This window comes from Oxyura jamaicensis, chromosome 1 (assembly GCF_011077185.1).
Source record: "Oxyura jamaicensis isolate SHBP4307 breed ruddy duck chromosome 1, BPBGC_Ojam_1.0, whole genome shotgun sequence".
NCBI lineage: Eukaryota > Metazoa > Chordata > Aves > Anseriformes > Anatidae > Oxyura > Oxyura jamaicensis.
In genome coordinates this window covers 73,760,161-73,783,570 of record NC_048893.1, presented here as the reverse complement: position 1 = coordinate 73,783,570, position 23,410 = coordinate 73,760,161, and the positions used below count along the sequence as shown (strand labels likewise).

General features: G+C 37.5%; 1 protein-coding gene across 2 annotated transcripts; it reads right to left on the bottom strand.

The window, feature by feature from the left end:
• Nucleotides 1-337: 337 nt before the first annotated feature.
• Nucleotides 338-23,354, bottom strand: INTS13 (integrator complex subunit 13). Of its 2 annotated transcripts, XM_035321328.1 has the most exons (17): nucleotides 22,958-23,353; nucleotides 21,266-21,497; nucleotides 19,782-19,856; nucleotides 18,805-19,007; nucleotides 17,580-17,660; nucleotides 16,656-16,746; nucleotides 14,955-15,083; nucleotides 13,176-13,260; nucleotides 10,274-10,363; nucleotides 9,034-9,123; nucleotides 6,730-6,908; nucleotides 5,777-5,947; nucleotides 5,231-5,385; nucleotides 3,977-4,207; nucleotides 2,710-2,849; nucleotides 1,895-2,030; nucleotides 338-1,038 (listed from the first exon to the last, which is right to left on the bottom strand). In XM_035321328.1, the coding sequence occupies exons 2-17, from the start codon at nucleotides 21,488-21,490 to the stop codon at nucleotides 999-1,001; spliced, it is 2,121 nt and encodes a 706-aa protein (XP_035177219.1). In that variant the 5' UTR covers nucleotides 21,491-21,497; nucleotides 22,958-23,353; the 3' UTR covers nucleotides 338-998. The 2 variants fall into 2 exon arrangements, with proteins under 2 accessions (XP_035177219.1, XP_035177225.1); XM_035321334.1 differs by lacking the exon at nucleotides 19,782-19,856 and having other exon boundaries at nucleotides 22,958-23,354.
• Nucleotides 23,355-23,410: the final 56 nt, after the last annotated feature.

Below are 23,410 nucleotides of genomic sequence, written 5' to 3'. Positions count from 1 at the left end.
ACAAATTCTTGCAGATGACTCCTTCAGTAGTTTCCAGAAGATAGAGAGCTGAAAATCAGCTCTGAAATTTGATGCAAAAGTCAAAACCATCAGTAATTCCTGTAGTCAGAAGACTAGTCATAATGTTGGTAAATTATATTACATCTCAAAGGAGCTTATTTAATTAGAACTGCTGATCAATTTGCATTGATCAAAATATTGAAGATTGATCATCTACTTTGTCATTTCATAGCCACGTTCAGGTATTCAGAATAAGTCTCCCCTTGATTCTCACAAAGCTTAGACCCAAAGCCACAGGTGGTTTAGAGTGTATATTTCATCAAAAAAAATCATTTAATGTTAGCAAAAGTTTTATTTTTATTTTGTTTTAAAAACAAAGACTCAACTCCAGCATAACAACCCAAAATACTTTGCTTTCTAAAGATCATTTCTAACAAATTTTAAAAAGTCCTTAAGCCAACACTTTGTCTTTAAAACCACTCATCCTCCCCCCCCACCCCCTTACATGAAAACTAAGACTGACACATTCTCAGCTCAGTGACTAGGTATTCAGTGTGCGATCTTTTCCATAATTCTGGGCGCCTGAGAAGTTTCCTATAAATAAAAGTATTATAATCTGAAATTAACAATATTATCAGTTAATTATCAAATGATTGAAACTGAAGTTCTTTGAACAGTCAGTCACCACTGATTTTGAAGTATGAAAATACCTATGGAAAAGTACTTTAAATTCATATTAACATATTTGATGATTTTATTTAGCCCACAGAAAGAGAGGCTTTCTTCCTACTAAAAGAGCTGACTACAGTAGTTTAGGACAGATGCTATTTGCACACCATTCAGTAAGTATGATATGTTGATTTTAGAGTTCATAGAAAAAATAGCAAAATGTGAAAAAGAATCAAAACACAACTAAGAAGTTGTACTGAAATGGTACCAAGATCAATTCCAACATTTTTTTCCCTCAATTTGGCTAAATTCTGTTCAAGAAACAATCATCACTGCCGGCCTGCTTTTCCATTTTCTGTTGTTTCCACCCTAAAACAGAGGAACAAGATAGTTGGTAAGGATCATCACTAGAAATAGAATCAACAAATTAAGAAAAAAAAAATCAGACATAACTTCTTTAAAAATGAGCATATATATATTTTTTTTTACTTCACTAACCCTCCCTTCTCTCCCTACCACCACACATACAAATGTTTCTCTTAATACTTTAAGCAGTAATCAGTACACGAAGGAAAGGTTTCTGCAAAGCTTTCCAGCAACAACCACAAATGTCTATTCGTTATCAACCTTACCACAAGACAAAAGCCCATATTCACGTGACTGCAGATAAATTATTTCTAAAATCTGAGCTTTATTATTTTCAAGATATTCATTTTCACCCTTCTTTCAAGTAGTCATTGACTCTCACCATTTTATTTACTTAACAGTTTGGTTTGAGTATTTTTGGTATAACATGGACAACTTATCAATTTCGTTACAGCATGACATCGGCTGTTTTATTACCTACAATATTTTTAGATTTGATATTACTTCAGAAGCTAAAGCAAGCAGCAGACTGACATACAAGAAATTTGACCTTAGCTACTATTTAACCCCTGAAAGTTTAAGAATTTTGCTGCTAGGATGATCAGTAAGGCACAGGGAAGATCATTTTATCAGTATTCAACCTTGCTCAGCACAGAAACAGACCAATGAGAGCATGCCACACAATAAAAAGCAAACACTATTGTAGTCACCTGTCAATACTGAGACAAAGGAACATATGTCCACATTTTAATCCTCAAAAGTATACGCAGTCTTCTTAACCCTGTAACTGAATTATTCCTCCATACTGACATTTGACTACTACAAAAATATTTGTAGTGATTAATTTACTGATACAAACCCATTTTCTTCTTTCAGATGTTGATATAGTTCAGCTTTATTGTTGACAGAGTTCAAACGACCAATAAATTCCTGGTGTTTCCTAGAGTTGGCAGTATTAATCCTGTTGCTCCATAAAGACAGCAAGGACATTGGCCCTAAAATTGCATGTAAAAACAGTTAAAGTTATTTAATTACTGATTTCACTTAAGTGATTTTATTTCCGAATTCTTAAAACATCATTATAAAGTTTTAGAGGAAGTTACAGACTTTGCTAGTAAGCATATTAAAAACACTAAACAACCTCATAACACATATTAAATAAATACAATGTATGCAGAGTTACAGCAGCTGAGCTACTGATTTATAGGAGATCTATTTTGCATCACAAGTGGAATCTTAATATCAGCTCAGCAGTTATGACAGATGATAGCAGCTCAGCAAGAAAAAGAAGCCATTGAGAACTGCCCCTTTCAACAACTAGACATCTTAGGCATGTTTATAGTCATTAGTCAGCAAGAGTTGTTTTTGATACCTGTCCTTAAATACCATTTCTGACAGAGTACCTCAAAGTAGCACCAGCAGAAATTTGTCCAACCCCCTTGTCAATCTGAATGCCTCTTTTTAGGCCCATGCAGTGTATCTAAGTGCCTTTCAACATAGACCTGTTAAGGTTAACATAAGTATTTATCAAGAGTTTCTCAGCACTGTATTTAACTAAGAATTCTCCTCATTCATTTAACTGAAGAAGATTCACCTCATTACTTTAGTAAAATAGACTGATACATGAACTTAAATTTTTGAACAAGAAAATCTATTGTAATCCTTCCATTTTACCTTTTGCCTTTTCTACTACAGGCATTTCATCCATTGTTATTAGAGGTTTTTTGTTGGGTGGCTCAGGAGAATCAGGGGAATCTTTTATAACTTCAGCTTCTGCTAGTTCTTCTTTTTCACGATCCAAAAGACCTTTTAACCTTTTTGATAGGGAAGGAAAACAGTGAAGCAAGATATGCCAGAGCAGCACATAGTATTCCTGGCACCTTCCTGTATTCTTCAAAGTTACACACAACCCACGTCATGAGAAAGTTTCTTTTGATCCTGAGATAGGTGAAAAACAGGGAAATCTAGCCAAATAATCCTCTGGATAAAGCCTTAAAAAAAGGGGGAAGATCTTAAGATAATTTCACTTAAGTTAGTTGAAAGTATTTATACTGTACTTGTTGAGATAGTCTTTTCAGTCAAAATCATCAATAGTGAATATACCAAACACCACTCAGACAATTACATTTTTTTAATGTGATCCAAACTTATATTTTATATCAAATTGCTTTCACCTCAGGCCCTGCTTCGTTTCATCTGCTAAACAAAAAGAAATTGTAGAAATTGATTTGATCATATGCAGAAAGGTATGAAGGTCATCAGTACACTGACAGTAACATACGGGAAATTGTCTGTCCTCCTAAAAGATCCTAGAATGCACAAAACTATATATGCAAAAAGCTTACTGCCATGGGATTACTTGGACTGATTTAGAACAGTGTTTTGAAACAGGGAAAACAGATGCTTACTTGTTATACAAGTTAGAATAATTAATACAAATTACAGACAGTAGGTGCAAGGGCAATAAATCCTGATGTTCAACTAAACAGACCAGCCAAACAATCTGGATTGTTTAACTACCTGAGCACCAAGCTTTCTACAATTCAAATGAAATCAACTGTCTTGCCACATTTTTCAGTTATGCTTTATATTTCTATTGTATAATGTGCATCATGGTTACAATAAAATCCTACAGTGACTATCCTAACTGCAAAGCCCTGCTCAGTGGTCAGCAACTTTTTAAAATAAAAATATTTTACAAGCAGTATGGTTCTTGAACAAGTTTGATAAGCAGACACCGTAAGATAAATGTTTTTCCAGCTTGTTAATGGTGACTGATCCAAAAAACCCTTGGGAGCCACAATCACTGGTAGCAAACCAAGGTTAAGAGCATGAACAAGTTAAATTGAAACCCCGTTTCACAGCAATTCTTTTCCTCTTTGATGAGGAACAGGACAAAAAAATATTATGCTATGTTTTCATATTACTTAAGAAAATTTACCTTTCTGATTCTTGCCATGGCTTATCTTGTTCATAGTCTTTTCCTGACTTCTCTGATTTGTCTTCTTTTTCTTCTCTCTTTCTGCCTCGTTTCTTGCGTTCTTCTTCTTCTGGGGGTTTGCTTCTACAAGCCACCAAACATTCTAAGACACGCTGGTGTTTATCAGAGTTGTTGATATGTGCTCGTACAAGGGTTTCCAATTCATTCCACATAATCCGGTACTGTTCATCTCTAAGCAAGGGCAGGAAAAAAAAGGTATCACATAGGATGGTCTAGAACATTAATCTATTGAATAGGTAAGATTCTGGTTTTAGACTTAATTTGTTTATATATGTGTGTATATATGTATATATATATGTATATATAAATATATATATATATATATATATAAGCCCTTGAGCTTTTCCTCCTTCTCTTGTATTCTTGTATTGCAGGTCTATGCACCTTGTATTACTGTCCTTGAAACTTATGAAACCACATCATGTGACCTTTCTCAATTAACATCCAAAGAGTTAAGTTTCAGTTGAAACATACTACTTTCACATGCGTCTAATTCTTAATATCAGTGAGATCTCACTGCCAAAAGGCATTTCTGAATCCTGTCAATTGTTTGCTAACTGGCATATTATGCACGGTTAGGATACACAGAGGGCCACTCAGGTACCGACATGCAAATTATTTTTAATGCAAATAATTGGAATTACATTGGAAGGCTGGAAATAACCTCTAGACACTTGGATATCTTTTGCAGATTATTTTCCTTTTTGGAAATACAATGTACATGTATGTCTTCTTTGGAAAAAGAGGTATCTGGATATTCTATGCTCATTTTAAAGGAGCATCCCATATTTTAAATAACCGTTTCAAAATTATTTGACTATTTTAATAACCTAATTTTATACCATTGGTCATTTATAATATGCTTAAGTTTCCCTTCTTAGTCATTTGGCATTATTTCCACTTTCTCTCTCCTAGCTTGTGTCAGTCTCTCACCTTTCTTGATAGTCATTTTTGTTTTCACATTTAACACACTCACAATTTTTAGTTAATAACTTCTGCTTCCTAACATACAGCACAATCGCTGTGATAGCCCCTAAGTGGTGCAAACAAAGTGTTCACAGCATTTGTCTTGCATATGTACATCATTTAGTATACTCTATATTATCTTTGGCCACTATTTTAAAACACGCATAAAAACAATGTAAACAGAATACTTCTGAGAAACATCCAACAATGAAAATATATGTTTTTAACCTTTTTGGACCCTTTCCTCTGGTACCAACTGTTGAAATTGGCAGTGGATCATTTTTCCTCTCCATATCTACCAAATTATATATTGTTTTTTGACAATTCAGAACATCCTCATCTGTCATTGCTTCTTTTACAATCACACTGGCTAATGGCACTACCTGCAATACAAAACAAAAGTCAAGAATGGGAAAGTCTTGTACGCTGCATGAAAGAAACAGGAAGAAGAAGGAAGGAAGTGGAACAACATACAACACAGTTGCCTATCCTGAATTTAGTAGTAACTCTTAAAGGTATATGCAGAGGCATGCTGTCTGTACCCATTGTAACCCAGCAGCTCTATAGCTAAACCAGTTTTAAATATTCCACCCTATTTAGATTACATTGTAATAACATATTGACCCTAAATACAGAACATTTAAGTGAAAACAAAGCTTAAAATAAACCTTTTTTGTCAAATGATTCATCATAAGATCGTCAGTATTGCATCAAGTAGCAAGCTGAAACTTAGTCTAGATCAGAATAGAAGTTTACAAACCCAAGGTTACTTACAGCTTGCATATTGAAGATGGTAGTCTGAGAAATAATCATAGGCCAGTAACGAGTATGTTTCTCTAACTGATCTTTTGCACGTTCCAATGGAATTTCAAGACTTCCATCGATCTTATATCTGGGCTCTAGAAAAGGAGTTAATCGGTTTTCCCTCATAAATTCACCAAAATCCTAATGATAACCAAACAAGATAAAATTAGGAATTTCTCTAACAAAGTAGCTTTCACTGAATGGGTGAAACAGCATAGTCTTGCCTTTCATTAATCGCACATATCACCACCACTAAATCTGACCCTAACACCCAAAGCTTTCAAACACACATGACATTCTTTGGAGTGAACACGAGAACAGTTGTATAAAAATCCAGGTTCAAAACTGATGCAGGGTTTTTGATGAGGAGGTCTTCCGGATTTGCAAGGCATTTCATGTATGTAAGAAGTTTTACTGCATTTTTCTGGAAGTAATTTATGCTTACATACTTGATGGAAAGGAAATGTTAAAGAAAATGACAGCTGACTGCCTGTTCCATATCCAGGGTTCAGAGCTGAAAACTCCATCTTTCCTAATTATTGTACAACTCATTCATGTGCAATCTAGCCTCTGAACAATGAGTAGGATATAGCCCTACATGCACCCACCCAGCCCACAAAAAAAGCCTTGCCAAGAAAACGTTGTTCCTGAATCAGAACAAGCTTTTGATGATGATAGTGCATAAGGTAACAAGTGTTTCCTCAACACAGAGAGGATTCTATAAAACAGGCATAATAGTAAGCAGGCTTACTGCTATGTAGTAAATACGCATAAGTGTATACAACAAAAATTGGTTTGACCACAATGTCATGCAAATCAGCCTGGCTTTCCAGAAAACACACCACTATTTCATATACACTTATCTATTGCACAACATCAGTTGTCATTTAAGTGAAAAACTTAAAAGGAAAAAGGAATCTTACTGTAATTCGGTAGTCCGTGACTCTTCCTCCACAACCTTCACTAATTGATGGGGGATCTTCTAGAATTGATCGGGAGCTGCTTAATACATGCAGAAAAATTTCTCCTCCATGGCTACTAAGCATGTGACTAATAACTTTAGAGCCAGACTTGCGCGGTTGTTCCAACAAAACAGAACGACCTGTTGGAAGTGAGATCATTTTCATCAGTTGCCATGTGCTGCAATTTCACATTAAAAATTATATATGCACAGTAGAGGTTTTTAACCTAGCCACTAAGACTGAATTCATTAAAGCTGTGTTTTCACCTAGATGAATAAGCAATTGCTTCAAGTACTTACTCTATATCCTTAGACAGAAGATAGTGTCAAATGCTCTTAAATTTTACACAGAACAATTGAAAGGCCTTCCTACTGTGAACATCCTACCATTTTCTGAGCAAAATATTTTTTCTATGAATGTCTTAAGGCATTAAAATGGTATATCATGTATGAGCGGTGTATTATTTTTAATCAAAGATGATGCTGTATACTAAACCATTATCTCACGCTGCAGCAGAAACTCATTAAAAGCAATTTTGAAAAACAATAAACATAACTCATTTCAGTATAAAGGTAGTGTTTTTTCAATACCACTTTTCAGACACACACAAATAAAACAAGCTTTGACTTATTTCCAATAAAACAAATACCAAAGAGGTTCAATCTCCAACTTGCTTGTTATGAGGAGACAAAAACAGAAGATCAGAAGGGAGTGGTTATTTGAAGTATGCTACTAGTTTTAGTTCTAAACATTTTTAGAAATCAGAATACTCTTCCAGTACAGAATCTTTAGGAGAAAAATACATAAAGAATAACTTCAACTGAAAGAAAACTCTCATTAAGTGGATGTTTATCCACTTTTGCTAACTATAAAAAAACATGCAATTAATGTTGACTACATAACACTAGCATTTTGATCAAGCGTATTGTCACCTACTGAAATAGATGCTTCCTACTAAATATGCTAAAATGAAAAGTATTCTACATTTAGATTCAGCAAAGAACTACCAGAATTCGCTATTTGCTCCTTCTCTACCTTTCTTCTCATTTCCGGTTTTCAAAACACATTCAGTTTTCCTTCAAGTACATTTAACAACTTCCTTTTATTTCTATATGACACAGTAACAGACTTGTCATTTCTATAATACACCCCCCTATACAAACGGAAACATTGTAAGTGCTTGTATAGCACTTATTCCTTATATGGCAAGGTTTTGGTAGTGGGTGGCTGCAGGGGTGGCCTTTGTGAGCATAGCCCAGAAGTTGCCCTGTATCAGATCAGAGCCAGCTCCAGCTGCCTCCAAAAGGTACCCACTGCTGGCCAGAGCTGAGCCAGACAGTGACACTAGGAGACAGGAGTGAAAAAATGGGAGAGAATTTTGCAGACATTAAGGTTACTGAAGGAAAGGAACAGGTGCTCCAGTCACAGAGCAGCAGTTCCCCTGTGACCTGTGGAAAGGCCCCTGGTGGAGCAGGATGTCCCCCTGCAGCCCATGGGTCCCACATGGAGCAGATCTCCATGCTGCAGCCTGTGGAGGAGACTCACCCCCCCAGTGGAGCAGGTGGATGTGGCCTGGAGGAGGCTGTGGCCCAGAGTCCCCACAGGAGCAGGCCCCAGGCCGGAGCTGCAGCCCATGGAGAGGAGCCCACACAGGAGCAGGGTGTCTGGGAGGAGCTGCTACCCATGAAGGACCCGTGCTGGAGCAGTTTGCTCCTGGGGGATGGTCCCTGTGGTACAGACCCATGTTGGAGCAGTTCTTGAAGAGCTGCTGCCTGTGGAAAGCCCACATACAATCATTTCCCCACACTGGAGCAAGGGAAGAACATGACCATGAAGGATAGTGACAAATCAGTGACAAAGAGTTATGGACTGACTGCAACCCCCACTCCCTGCACTGCTCAGGGGAGGAGGTAAAAGGTGGGTGGGGGTCAAGGTGTTTTTACTTTACTTTTAGTTCTCACTGCTCTAGTCCATTATCAATAGGCAATAAATTACATCCATCTCCCTATACTGAGTCTGTTTTGTCCATGAAAGAAATTGCAGAATGATCTTCCTTGTCCTTAACTCAACTCATGAGCCTTTTCTCATTTTCTGTTTTCTCATTTACAGAATTTCTCATTTTCTCATTTCCCTGCTTTGTTGAGGGGGAGTGAGAGAACAGCATGGTGGAGCTGAGCTACCTACCAGTGTGAAGCCATCACAGAGCTCCACTTACAATATTAACAATTACAATTTGAAAATAATTAGTCAAGGACACATCTTTACCATTAAGTAGAAAGTTAGTAAGGCATGACGAAGGTCTGCTATTTACATCTACTGGTGAAATTCTGTATGCTCCAGTGCAATAGTGTAATTCTGCAAGACAAATGAGTAGAAGACATAAGAGTCTAGTTCTACACAGAAAAAAAACATACCACAAAATGAAAGAAGGAAGAGGATTAGGCTATTTCACAATCGGAAAAACTGTAGGCTTTGTAGAAAGCTAGATCTAAAAAATTACTCTTCTTACCATCTCCTGGCAATCATTTCAGTATCCTCAACTCTGAGAACTGAATATGTTTCCCAAGCCTCATTTCCAGGAGGATCTCCAGAACTTTCTCTCTCAAACTATTTCACAGTAGAGTCAACCCCCTTTTATTTCCCTTACCTGTATTTTTAATCTGCTGGCTCACAAGGAGTCAGCATTGTCTTGCTGATGGACTGCACGGTGCACAAGATGAATGGCCAGGTGGTTCCCTATGTTACCCTAAATCCTTCCTGTCACTCAGCAGGAGTTGGAGTAGAGGTCACAGAACACATTGGTTTGGAAGGGACCTTACAGATCATCCAATTCCATCCCCCCCACCATGGGTAGAGAACACTTTCCACTAGACCAGGTTGCCCAAAGCCCCATCCAGACTGGCCTCAAGATCTTCCAGGGAAGGGACATCCACAGCTTCTCTGGGCAATCTTTCCTTCACTCAGAATAGAAAGTCAATATAGATGAATGAAAGAATCTACTGATTAAATTGTTGCACAAGTTTCCTTCCAAACAAAAGTTTCCTTAGTACTCTAATGCTTACACTAAAGATAGTGCTTTAATTCATATTTTGTCCTAAAACAACAATCAATTAAAAAAGAAAGCACAAAGTCTGGAAGCTGCAATGTTGAAAATCAGCATTGTGGAACTGACAAGGTATACTTGCCCCTGCATAAGGGACAAATTACTCAACTTTGCAATTAGGAAACAACTTCAAGATAATTAAGAGGAGAATGATAAAACACCATGAAAACATTTACAGTCTCCCCCACCTCTTTCACAAATCATTGATTATCCAAAATTAGAAGATAATTATATTGCCATTATTAAAACAGAATGCATTCAGCAGTCAGTTATACAGAATAGAAGGTAAAAATAGCATTAACCAATGACTTACCTCCTTGCTCAAGTTCTTGTCAGGACATGTAGAGAAAAATATTCAATGCAAGTCAGAGTATTAGTTTTGTAAGATACCATGTTACCTACCTACACTATTTGTTCGGGGAGTACACCATTTTAATGTTACTGTTTCTTTAAATGTGCCTTCTCTACTGTTGCCACTTACATGATTATCACCTGCAATATTAAGCCAGAAAAAAAAACAAACATCATAATACGATAAAACATTTTGTGACACAAAACCACAGCAAATAGTTATGTAAGAATGAAGTGTAATTGTACAACACTCAAAACAACAATTTAAGGTACAAAACATTTGTAACAACCATATACAAAACATAACCGAATTTTCAAAAGCTAGATACCTAACAAGTGAAAAAAATCCATATGTTAGTAATTGTGGTACTTGAAAATAACCTTTTGAAATCAGCAGCCATTGCATGTATTTAAAAAAAACAACAACCAGCAAACAAAATAGCGTAGCTCCATAGTACATTCCAAATATTTGATTTGACATTTAGAAAGTAAAATACATTTTGTTTTTATCAGCAACAGGCTTTTATTTTTTCCTTTAAAAATGCCTAGAACTTTGAAAGCATCTCTATAATTTTCCACAGCCAAATCAGAACCCTTAACAAGTGTCAGAACCCTTATTTAGGGCTGATCATTTTCTATACATATCTCAAAGTCTTCACTGAAACTGATCTAAAGGCATATTTGACAAGTTAGACTTTAGTGGGAAAATAGTACTGATCTCATTACTCAGAATCTTTGCTATGTCAAATTCAATTTGAACATCTCAAGAGCTTTTACTGGCCACAGATGTTTTATCATTGAAATTACTTCATACAGTGCCTCACCAATAAGTGGACATTACACTGTGTGCTAGTGAGTTCTGTAATTCTTCCTGCTCTTTGACATTAAGAAAGACATTGACTGAGTTTTATACAAAGTTTCAGAATTACAGTAACAGTCAGAAAACACTATGCTCAAATCCACAAGCATCTGAGAGGAATTAGATACATACATCAACACAACATCCTATGCAATGTGTTAGGGTTTAGTTTACTATTTCATGTAATAAGTTTCATTGATATCACATTATAAAGACTTTTACTTTTTACTCATAAGATCTGATTTACTTATCAATTAAATCGGTAACCTGCAGAAGCAATATTTTTTTATTACTTAAAGATTACAGTTAAAATATCTGGAATCCTTCTGGAAAATCTAAGAATAGATTAAATAAATTTGGCCTTGAGATAAGCTCTCTGTACTGTATCTTATTTATGTAAGATGTTGCTAATTAAATCCCCTCTTTCCTAGTACCAGAGTTATTACAGTTAAAACCTATTTAAAAAAAATAAAATAAAATGGAATCAAAATTTACAGGATCTGATAGAAAAAAAAAAAAACAATCGAAGAGGCAATGCAGCAGGAGTTTGGTTTGGGGTTTTACTTGACTTATTCCCCTGAGCCAATAAGTATTAGAAAACTAATACCAAACCCCTGCAATAAAGCTTTATACTTTCAACATGGATAACAAGTTCAGGTCAGTCTGAATTCATTACTCTAACATGTATCTTTTTCCTCAAACTTTAGTCCATTTTTTTGGTGAGGAGATATGTTCTTTTCTGAAGTAACGGTTGAATCCCTGCAGGAGGAGACTCCAGATCAGAGCTGCAGCCTGTGAAGAGGAGCCCACAGTAGACAGGTAATCTGGGGGGGAGCTGCTGCCCATGGGCGACTCACACTGGAGCAGGGACCCATCTTAAGAGGAAGGGGGGGAAATGGAAGCCCAACCCCCTCTAAAATTGTCCAAATTATTTCAAACCTCCAGAGGAAAAGTTGTTTAACTCTTTGTTAGATAACTGACATAGGTAATTCATCTGTTAAAGTATTATTCTTCACTTCTAAGAAGTTAAAACAAAAAAAGCTTCTTAATATGCTTTAAAGCCATGTAATGTAGCTTTGAGTAGTAAAAAAATACCTGTAGCCTGTAACTAAATGGACATATTCTATACATACAGCAAGTGAGACCAACAGACATATTCTATACATACAGCAAGTGAGACCAACTTTTATGATTCAGGACCCTTTAAAAAGTTACAAACCATGCTGTAAAAGAAAGCCTATGGCAGCCTGTAAAAATTTCAAATAGGAATTCAACACTTCTGAAGAGACATATGTTTTAAATATTCCACAGAAGATTACAGACATTTTTTCAGTTGCTTCTAGGTACCATCAATACAGAGTTTTTAGCCTCGCTTGATTTATTAACAAAGTTCTTTATCAAACACTGCTTTCTGAACAAGATAATTTGCATAAGACTTACTCTAATCTCAGAGAAGTTATTAAGAATTCACACGAGTGGAATATTAGGTAATAATTCAAAACTATTAAAAGCATACTAGGTACTTCAAATGCAGTGAGAAAGCTCAAACCAAGTAACTCTTGTGTTTTTCAAAGCAACTACTGTGAATAAGTCTATGGGATCTACGTGGTGTCAGTTATTAGTATTTGACAGATTAAAAGCTCAATTGTTCAATAAATATTTTTCTACAAATACTCAAGTAGTACTCTTGTAAAACCACTGCACATCTAGACTCTCAGACAATGTTTCAATGTTTTTTTTTTTTTTTAGTATCTCAATAAGAAGTTGAAGTGCCCCTCTCATAAATCACACACAAAAATCCTGAAGGTATGTGAAAGCTGTTGTCATGAATGGCTTGGTTTTGAGTTTGTCTTATTACTACTTTAAAATATGCCAGTAACAAATAAAACTCCAAAGCTAACATTGCAAATCAAGTTGTTAGGTCGCAAGGAACTGAAAATGTGCTGTTTGCAAATAGGTTTCTCCTTAACTCTAAGAGTCATGTCTGAAATTTACATCAATCCGAAGTTCAGAAACCCATTTGTGAATACTTCCAGCCTGCAAATGATTAAAACATCAAAAGGAAACTATCTTTACAGGATTATTTCTACTTACCACTTTTTAAAAAGTCAACATGTGCTTCTTTGTGATGAAGAAGCTCCACATCGTAGTTGGCTGATGTGTTAGCATGTTGTTCTTCCTTCAAAAGAGATAGGTAGGAACAATGAATACAGTTAATTTACCTAGACGTCACTGTTTTTATTAATTAACTACTCCAATGATTTTACATTTACCTGTCACTTCAGAAGAAAATGAGAAGTCTCTCAAGTGCATCATACAACCATGGGATTGCAGTTTGGGGAAACTGCTCTGACCTATTTAAAGATGCAGCCTTCTCATTCTTTTTATTCCTTTTTTGAAACCCTGTGTTTTCTTCTTAATACAAATGTAATGACAGTGTGCATAATGTAAGATATAGATTAAAAATAGGTTCAACTGATTTTATTTAAAGTTTATTTGAAGTTTAGGAAACCTATGATGTAATGTTTATCACCACTAGTTACAACATACTGAGCAGCAGCAAACAGGTGCTGCAGAATGTATCAGCAACTACTTTTCTTAACTAAAAACTCAAGAATCTAAACCAAAGAAATATATTTGGAATGTATCATCATTTTCTTGTACTTAAGATGCATGAAAAAATGTACTTTCAACTGCAAATTAATAAATGCTGCATCTTTAAACAGCAGAAACAGATCAGCAAAACCAGAACAGTAATTTCATTATTTTTTTCCAAGTTAAAAAAAAAAAAAAAACACAAGGAACACGAGATGGTCTATTACTATAAGGACAAGGGCAGAAGGGAGAGGCATACCAGCAGCACACAGGTCAGAAAGTTAGACACAAGGTATTTGCAAGCCTAAAAGTTGCATTTATATAACAACCCACTTCAAAGTTTCATTAAAAATTAATGCATTGTGAAAACATTAATTCCAGGTTTTGACTTATTAAATCCATATAACAAGGCTACTTTTGAAAGATACCCATACAAGTTTGCTGTTTTTCAAAATATGTGATTAGTAAAGATTGACAGTATTAAAACATTGCCTTGTTTTTCAAATCAGAAAAGTTTATCCATCCCTACTCTTTCTGTTTGTTTGAATAGTGACACTTGGAATCAGGTAGCAAGAGACAGTTGAAATACAAAGTTACTCTAAACTGAAGAATATTTTAAATACTTAACTGCAGTGATTACCTTTCTGGTAGTGATAAAAAAACAGGAACGTAAGTTTGAACAGAAGATGTTAAATTTAGTATCTTCCTTGACTAGATTATACCTTCTGTCCCCCCCCTTTCTGGCTTATAGATCTTCAAAATGAAAAACTTACTGAAAAACTTTTAGTCTAAAATCAGCTGTTAGTTACAAACACCTTTATGTTGGGTGGGCATGATAATGAAACAGAGGAAAGACTCACTATGCCACTAAAATGCACAAGGGTTAAGAATATCTAATCAACATAACAAGAAAAAGACAAGAGAATCACAGAAAAATTAATTTGAGGTAAATAGTATTTCTATAAAATATTACTAACAGAACTGAAATATTGCCTGCATTGCTACATCAAAATTAAGATTCAGCAATACATTTTGTTCTGTGATCCTTCTTAACTTTTTCCATCCCCTTTGCTTTTACTAACCTGGTCACAAACATTAAATGTGGGCTAATTAAAAAAACACACAAAAAAAACACACACACACAAAAAAAAAACAAAACAGAAAATATGATATGGAGAGAAAAGCCATGTAAAAATTCAATTTAAATAAACATTCAAAATTTGTTTGAAATCTTTTAAGTGTTGCAGATGACCAACAAAGCAATAGACACAACATTACCTTCATAGGAATGTTAGTTATTGTGGTTGAAGCCAGATCAAAGTGTTGTTGTACTAAAACATTCAGTTTTGTAGCCAAATGCCTTCCTGCACGGACACTGTGCACTTCACTGGTTAAAACGGGTGAAAGCTAGAACAAATTGACAGAGTATACAGTATTAATGGATTAGTCTCTAGTATCATGGAACAAGATAAACTAGTTGAAACTCTAAACTAAGCACACTTATACTACTAAATTCAATCAGGAAGAAAACACCATGGAAAGTTAAGAAAGAAAAGAGAAAGATTATTTCTTATTTAGAACTTTGCTGGTTATGTCAGTTACAGTTGCTACAAGGTGTCCCACATTCAGAACTGTGCCGGAAACCCTGAGCAATTAGTTGTTAATAGGAAGAATTAGAAACAGGACATAGGGAAAGAATCTTCTTAATAGCAGGTCTGGGTCTAGACTTTCCCTATTTCACCCACTGAGTAACAGGAGCAAAGTCACTTCTATATACCTACTTGTGTATTACACACAAAAGAAACACAAACTGTAAATTCCATTTGATTTTCCCTTTGCAGAGAATAATGACATTGGTTTTAGGCTTAAAGAGCAACGAGCACCTTACAAAGGAAAGCAGTCTATTTACTTATTCTCTTCTGTTGACTTTTTGTTTTCTTTTAGCATGACTAGTAAGTTTCTATAGCAAAGAAAAAATGTAGGACAAAAAACACATTCCTTTTTACTTGTGAAGTTAGATGTAGGACTAAATGCGTGTTAATACCAACGCTTTTTTCCTTGCATATTTTTCTTATAGTCAGCACATTAAAATACTAAGCATTTCAGACTGAAGATCAGCAGAATTTATCAAAATCTGTGGAATGTACTTATTTTAAACAAACCACAAAGCATACAAGTCCATAAAGCACACATGCATTTACTACAGTTGAAATGTTAATATAGAGTAATTTCTCATGTGTCCTTTTACCTTTTCTTGAGGCCATTCCCGCTACTCCTGTTGCTGGTTATCTGTGGTAAGAGGCTGACCCCCAGCTCTCCACACCTTCCCTTTCAGGTATGTGTTGAGAGCTATAAGGTCTCCCTAATTATTTATTGAAAAGGCATTCTGTTTGCTAGCATTTGACAGCATAAACAAAAGCTCCATCTTGTTATCATGAGAAAATCATTCAACCAATAGTTAAAATCGTTACATGTTAGCCTGGTAACATGGAACACAGCACTGAACAATATCCATGCTGTTTAACAGGTACATGTTAAAACACGCTGCTAGCTAGCAGAAGCCCTGCTTGAATAGCAGGGTTATTCAGCTACCCCATTCAACAACAAGTAGCTGATGATTTTCCATTAGATCCCTAACTACGTATTTCCCTCTCAAAAGTAAGAGAAATCAAACCCAATGTTATAATAATCCAATGGCATTATTTTTTTCCTCACAAAAAAAGAAACATGAATGATTACTGCAAGAAATTTAAGTAATAAAATGAAGATGATGCCATATACGTGAAAGAAATCAAAGCATACATGTTAAATAGCAATATGCACTCTGCCAACTTTTCAAATAATCAACACTTGTGTTTTTTCCTATGCCTTAGCAGAGGCTCAAAGCCTTATCGAAGTATACTTAATATGCACTGTTTACTTTGAGTCTGACACTGTTACTACTACTAGGATACAATTTTCTCATTTTAAGCTCCTTACCTCTTTTTTAGGACGATCTGAAACAAGGCTGTCTTCACCAACTGGGTATGTGTGGATTAAGACCAATTCACATTTCTGGATCTGCATTAGACTTAAAAATAATATAAAAAAACACATTCTATTTAACCTACAGAGTGGCAGAAAGTATCTCAGAAATTACACGAGTTCTCCCAGTATTCATTTGACTGCCAAAACACAAAATCTGAGACATATTACAACATACTGTTTCTGAATGCATTTTCTAAAAACTAGGTTACATTGATGTTTTTCAGAAGCATATTTCAAAATTATCAGAATATAAAGTGTGTAACATTTCAAGTTCTTCAGCTGCAATAGCATTGTACTACTTTTTGGACAGATCAGTGGGCTAGATCCTTAACGGATGTACTCTGTTTAGCTTCTTTCATCTGAAAATTGACACTACAAAGGATTTGTGTCTTCAGGTATGTGTATTAATATTAATACACATACCTGTGTATTAAACAAGTACAGTACTTGTTTAGTAATTAAGTTATTCCAGTGAACGTGAAAGTTAACTATCCATGTCTCCTTACATGGCTGGATATTTGGAGAGATCAAGACACTGGTTAGCATCCCTCACTACAGTGATGTATGAAAAACTATGTGTGAATCATCTTCACATTGGACTTAGAACCCAATCCCCAGGCAGTACTGCCAAATATATACTACATATATATACATGTACACACACATATATATATTAAATTGAAATTTGAGCAAGTAAATATTGGAGACATTTGCATAATGATTACACACAGGCTTAGAACCATTTATTTCACATCAGCATTCAAACCATTAATCAGAAAAAGTTTTAGAATGTTTTAAGTGACAAAGACACACTTGTATTTCTTAGAGGACATAACAGGCACATGCGGAATAAAGAACTATTGAAAGTATACTCACTGATCTGAATTAGCTGCAAGTTTATTATGTTCATGAATGGTTTCCTGAACACAATCCTCAAGCATTCGAACATGACTGTCACTAGAAAGAAGTTGAATATACGTATTTTTACAAATATTATCAAACCCCTTGCTCAAAGCAACATGCCACTACGTGATGTCCTACTTAAAGTGGGAAAATTTTGGCTGGTTACTGTAGTGCAAGTCCATAAACAAAACCCTCAGTAAGGCAAGACATGATCTACAAAGAATCATAGAATAACTGAGTTGGAAGGGTCCCACAAGGATCATGGAGTCCAACTCCTGGGTCCTCAAAGGACCACGCCCCGCGCCCCCCCCCCCCCCCCCCCCCCCAAAAAAAAATCAAAAAAAATCAGACCCTATGTCTGAGAGCGTTGTCCAAATGCTTCTTGAATTCCAGCAGTCTCAGTGCTGTGACCACTACCCTGGGGAGCCTGTTCTGGTGCCCAGGCACCCTCTGGGTAAAGAACCTTTTCCTAACACCCAGCCTGACCCTCCCCTGTCCCAGCCCCATGCCATTTCCTCGGGTCCTGTCGCTGTCTCCAGAGAGCAGAGCTCTGTGCCTGCCCCTCCGCTCCCCTCGTGAGGGAGCTACAGGCCTCCCCTCAGTCTGCTCTGGGCTGAACAAACCAAGGGACCTCAGCTGCTCCTCATGTATCTTGCCCTCTAGGCCCTTTAACATCTTTGTTGCCCTCCTTTGGAGGCTCTCCAACGGTTTTCTCTCTCTCTTCTACTGCAGGGCCCAAAACTGCACACAGTACTCGAGGTGAGAACACAACAGCGCAGAAGAGAGGTGGGACGACTTCCCTCAAGCAACTAGCAGTGCCGTTCTTGATGAACCCCAGGGTACAGTTGGTCCTCCCAGCCACCAAGGCACACTGATGTCTCATTTTCAGCTTGCTGTCAGTCAGAACCTCAGATCCCTTTCTCCGGGGCTGCTCTCCAGCATCTCTTCCCCCAGTCTGTATGTACAGCCAGGGTTGCCCCTTTCCAGGTGCAAAATCCGACACTTGCTCTTGTTAATCTTCTTGTTGTTAATTGCCCAGCTCTCTAATTAGTCCAGATCTCTCTGCAAGGCCTCACTACTCTTGAAGAAGATACCTACTTAGAGCACTAATTCATAGCAATCAACATAATAATAAAAATACTGCAAAAACATGAAATTCATTATCTTTAAATGGTAGAAACAAAGTTATCATACATACCTTTTTGCATTGGTAATACAGATTATTCTTCCTCTATTTCCAACACGTTCTGCGTTCTCCATGAGCATGGTTCGAGCCTCATGCTGGTATTCTGTTATTTTGCAAAGCGCTTCAACTGCTGCAACCAGACCATGAAGTATGCTGCAACATTCTGGATCTGCCCGAGGATTAGGTGGACCAACAGCTGCTAATGCTGCCATTAACTAGTTAAATAAAGTGTTGAAAGTTACTTTTCAGGCATTTGATAAACTGGTCAATTAAGATAAAAAGTCGTCATTATAACTTATCTTACATGCAAATTAATATTGTCAGGAGAAAACCAAATACAGCAATAAAACATCTCTATATGTTCCCATAACTCTTGAAAATATTTTGGCCCCAAGTTATCCATGGCAGTTGATTCATCATTCATTACCAACCATGGAGAATGTAAGACTACTATAGAAAAATATCCGGCTATAATTGCAAATTATATCCCACACCTAAAAATTCAAATGTTATCAATGACCTTCTGTTTCTATTTTTTGATAACCTGGAAATTTGATTCCTCTTCAAAGTAAGTTTTAAAGAAAATGAGTCCAATATGAAACAAAATGACAGCAAAGAGAATACAAACACTGTTTACACTTTTCTTCTTTAAAAAAGTTTATTTGCCTAGCTTGCCAAGTTAAAAAAAAGTGTAAAATTCAAGAAGTATCACTAGTTTACAGAAGATATGCACATACAGCTAATTTCTTCATAACACTTGTTTTAATACAATTTGATCTTGAAAGCTACTTTTTTTAACTGATGTAAAGTTGCCTATTGAACAGTCCAACCCCAGTCTACTTCTTAAAATTCTATTATGTAATCATTTCAGATCAGATACACTGACACTTTAATTCACTAAAATTACTTAATTGAATATAGTAAGATGTTGCTATTTATTCTGCAATTAAACTAGACTTTCTGAACAAAAGAACAGCTACAAAGCATACTTCTTGCAAGTTCTGATCTTCTTGGGTCCAAGAATTCAAGACATGAGCCCCAGAATCACTCACAATGAAATTCACCTAAAAGGATTTAAAAAGTGCATGTAAGGTAATAGCCAATCACAACCATGGATTCCGGCTACTTTCCCAAATCCCAGCTAACACGAACTACACCTCCCTCTTCACATTAATTAACTGATACCCTGGAAATGTGTGCAATTGAAAGCCAAGCTAAAAATAAGACATATACAAAAAGCATTCACTGCTGCCATATTCATTTACTCTTTAAGCAACATCATGATTAACAACTTCTGACTCTAAATATTTGTTTTTAAGCCATCAAATCAATCTCAACAGCAAGTTAGTATTTCAAGATGTTATGAAGTCTTAACAATCATGTCATATTTTCAGTAGAAGAACATTCACAAAGCAAAGTAAGTTCTAATACCATGATAGAACAAATTGTTCTCCAAACACCATCACAGTTGACTACTAAACTATTAAAACTATTAAGTTTTACAAAACATCAGACAGGAAACCATGTTCGAAAGTTGACAAAAATCAGTCAAGGGGAGGAACACCTTTCATCTCAATTTCAACTCCTCAGACCGCACAGGCTCCGATTCAGCCAAATGATTAAAATCAATTAAGCGCACACTTGGCATAATCCCATCGCAGGACTTGACTGTAGTTTAAGTTAAATGTCTGTTGCCTGAAAACTGTCTGCAACCCCTCAGGGCAGAGCCACTGACACACACCAAACCACGGTGCTACCAGTGGTATTTCTTAGTGCTGTCTGTGCCCCTGGCTTTGACACAGTGTTCCATTATCATTACTTCACAGCAGCATCAGTCATAAATTTAGCTGTTTTTCTTAAAAACAGCATCCTGTCTAAGGACATAACGGTTTGCACAACACTTTACTCAACACAAAGATCTACTGACTTCAGGAACCAGGGGTTAGTTACCCCAGTTCATGATACAATGTTACAGAACCACTAGAGATTGATGCTTCTGAAGAAGAGATGCATACTAGGAAGCTCTCACACTTTTTCAAGCTAGCAGTTTGAGAGATATCCTAGCTCTTCTACTGGCCAGCATTCCTTCTAAGTTAGTACTGAAAACTCTGAAGTGCTACCAAGTAAGTTTACAGCCAGGGTGTGATATGCAGCAAGACATCACTCAAGCTTTTGTAAGTTTACAGATCACAAGAACACAATAAATATGCATTACCTTAATGTACCTCTCCTCATGTTTTGTAGAGAACATTAAGACAATCGAGGTCCCCAAAATAAACATGTAATGGGACTCATGTGTTACTCAAATCAATTTTAAAAGCTATAAGCTCTATTAATAACACAAAGATATTTTATTCAATGAATTATATTTAAACTTCTAGCAATAGCTAATGATATCAGAGGGCTTCGTTAAAATGGGAAAACACTCCTTAAACAATGAAGTATCAAGTGCGGCATTTCTGCAAAGACTTACCAGCTTTTTGAAGGGAAAAATATCATACATTATTCTACAGTACTCCATGGATGATTCCACTGAACAGGTCCATAATGATTTTGATATGGGTGCTAGAGGTATAATTCCTTGGGTCCGATTCTTTACTAACATATCAAATTCAACATGCTGTCTACAGGATTCTGCCATATACGGGCAGTGATCCACAACAAAAACAGTTTTATGAGACTCAGAGAAGATTTTCATTTTCTTCCTAAAGCAAACAGATACTACAGTTAGAAAAAAAATTTACAAAACAAAACTAAAAATAATCACAAGATTACAGTTTATACAGCTTACATAGAAACATCTTTCTGCAACACTCAGTTTTAAAGAGGTTACCCCTCACAGTATTTAGATCATACACTGTATAATTGACTACTCTAACACTATTTGTTAAGCTTTAAAAGCCTCTATGAAAATGCTTATTTTAAGATTCTATTTACATGGAGACAAAAATCTCCCCTTTGGTCTTATTAGTCCATATATTTGGTAGACTAGTTTTCTAACTGGAAGAAACTATTTTTCCCCTCAGGAAGGGAAAAAATAGGGAACATGAATGTGTATAGCTGAGGAGGCAATAATAATATACAGTATTACCCTCCTCCCTTCTCTAATTAAAAGAAACATTTAAGCAAAATGTAGACGTACAGACATTGTTATTTAAAGTTTTCTTGCTAGAAGAAACAACAGGAACAAAATCATTTATGATTAGGCTACTGTACTGGGTCTGGCTGGGACGTCAACTTTCCCTGCAGCAGCCCACACAGTGCTGTGCTCTACATGTGTAGCTAGAACAGCACGGGTATCACACCTGCTGAACAGTGCTGGCACAGCGACTCCCTCTAACAACCCCAGAGCCAGCAGGATGGGGGTGGGCAAAAAGTGAGGAAGGAACATCACCAGGGCAGCTGACCTAAACCATCCAAAGGGATATTCCATACTGTGTGGTGTCACACTCAGCAACAAAAGATGGGGAAGGGGAAAAGAGAGAGGGGGGCTCTCCTTATGAAAACATCTGTCCTCCCAGACAACTGCTATGCGTATTGAGGCCCTGCTGCCTGGAATGTGGCTGAACATTGCCTGTTGATGGAAAGTAGAGAGTAATTGCTTTTTTCTCTCTCTATGCTTCCATGATGCCTTTGCTTGTTTTTTCCCCCTTTCTTTTCCCTTTAATTAAATTATAACCTATGAGGTTATTTTTATTTTCTTTCCAGCATACTTTTTTCTCTTCTTCTTCTACAGAGGGTGAGTGAGGGTTATGGCTGAGTTCAGCTGCCCAGCAGGGTAAAACCCCCACATGCCTCGAAGCAGCATAAGCGTCAAGACTGTGAGTTAATCTTCACCCTTCACTTTTCTAGATCCACCCTGCCACTTTTAAACGAACACCATAACTTTGATCTCTCACTGACAGACTGTAACAGAAGCGCTTCTCATCCTGCAGGAGAATCCTCTGTGTCCTCCCCAGTTAGGAAGCCTGACACCTCCCCAAGGTGGCCCTTTTCACACACATACCCCAGGCTTCCCTGCCCCCTACCACCACCGGGAGAACCCCTAGGGAGGCCTCAGCGCAGCCTCCAGGTGGAGGCTCCCGGGTGCTCCGTGCCTGCCCAGTGCCCGGGAGCCCCCACTCGGGCCGCCCCGCCGTGCTTCGGGCTCCGTGACCCGCCTTACTTGGGCCGGCTCCTCCTCTGCTGCGCGGGTCCCGGGCCGCCTCTTCCTCCTCCTCCTCTTCCTCCTCGTCGCGCCCGGGCCCTGCCGTGGGCCCGCTCCGAGGAGGCGGGATGGGCCCCGCGGGGTGCTCTACCGGGGGCCGGGCGCCTCCAGCCAGGCGGCCTCCATGCCCCGGCTCCGCTCGCTTCCTCCGCCGCCGGCTCGGCGAGAAGCTCGGGGCCCGGCTCCGGCCTCCGCGCCCGGCGCCCGCGGGGGTGGGAGAAGCGGCCGCAGCCCCCCCCGCTCCGCCCACCCCTGAGGCCGCGGGACCCCCGCGCGGCCACTTACGCCGCTGGCGCAGCAGCTCCCCCAGCGCTAGCAGGGGGAGCGCCTCTCCCCTTCCTCCCCCCTCCCCTCCTCCCGCCCCGCGGACCCCGGCGCCCCGCCGGGGTCACACAGCCCCCATTGCCCAGC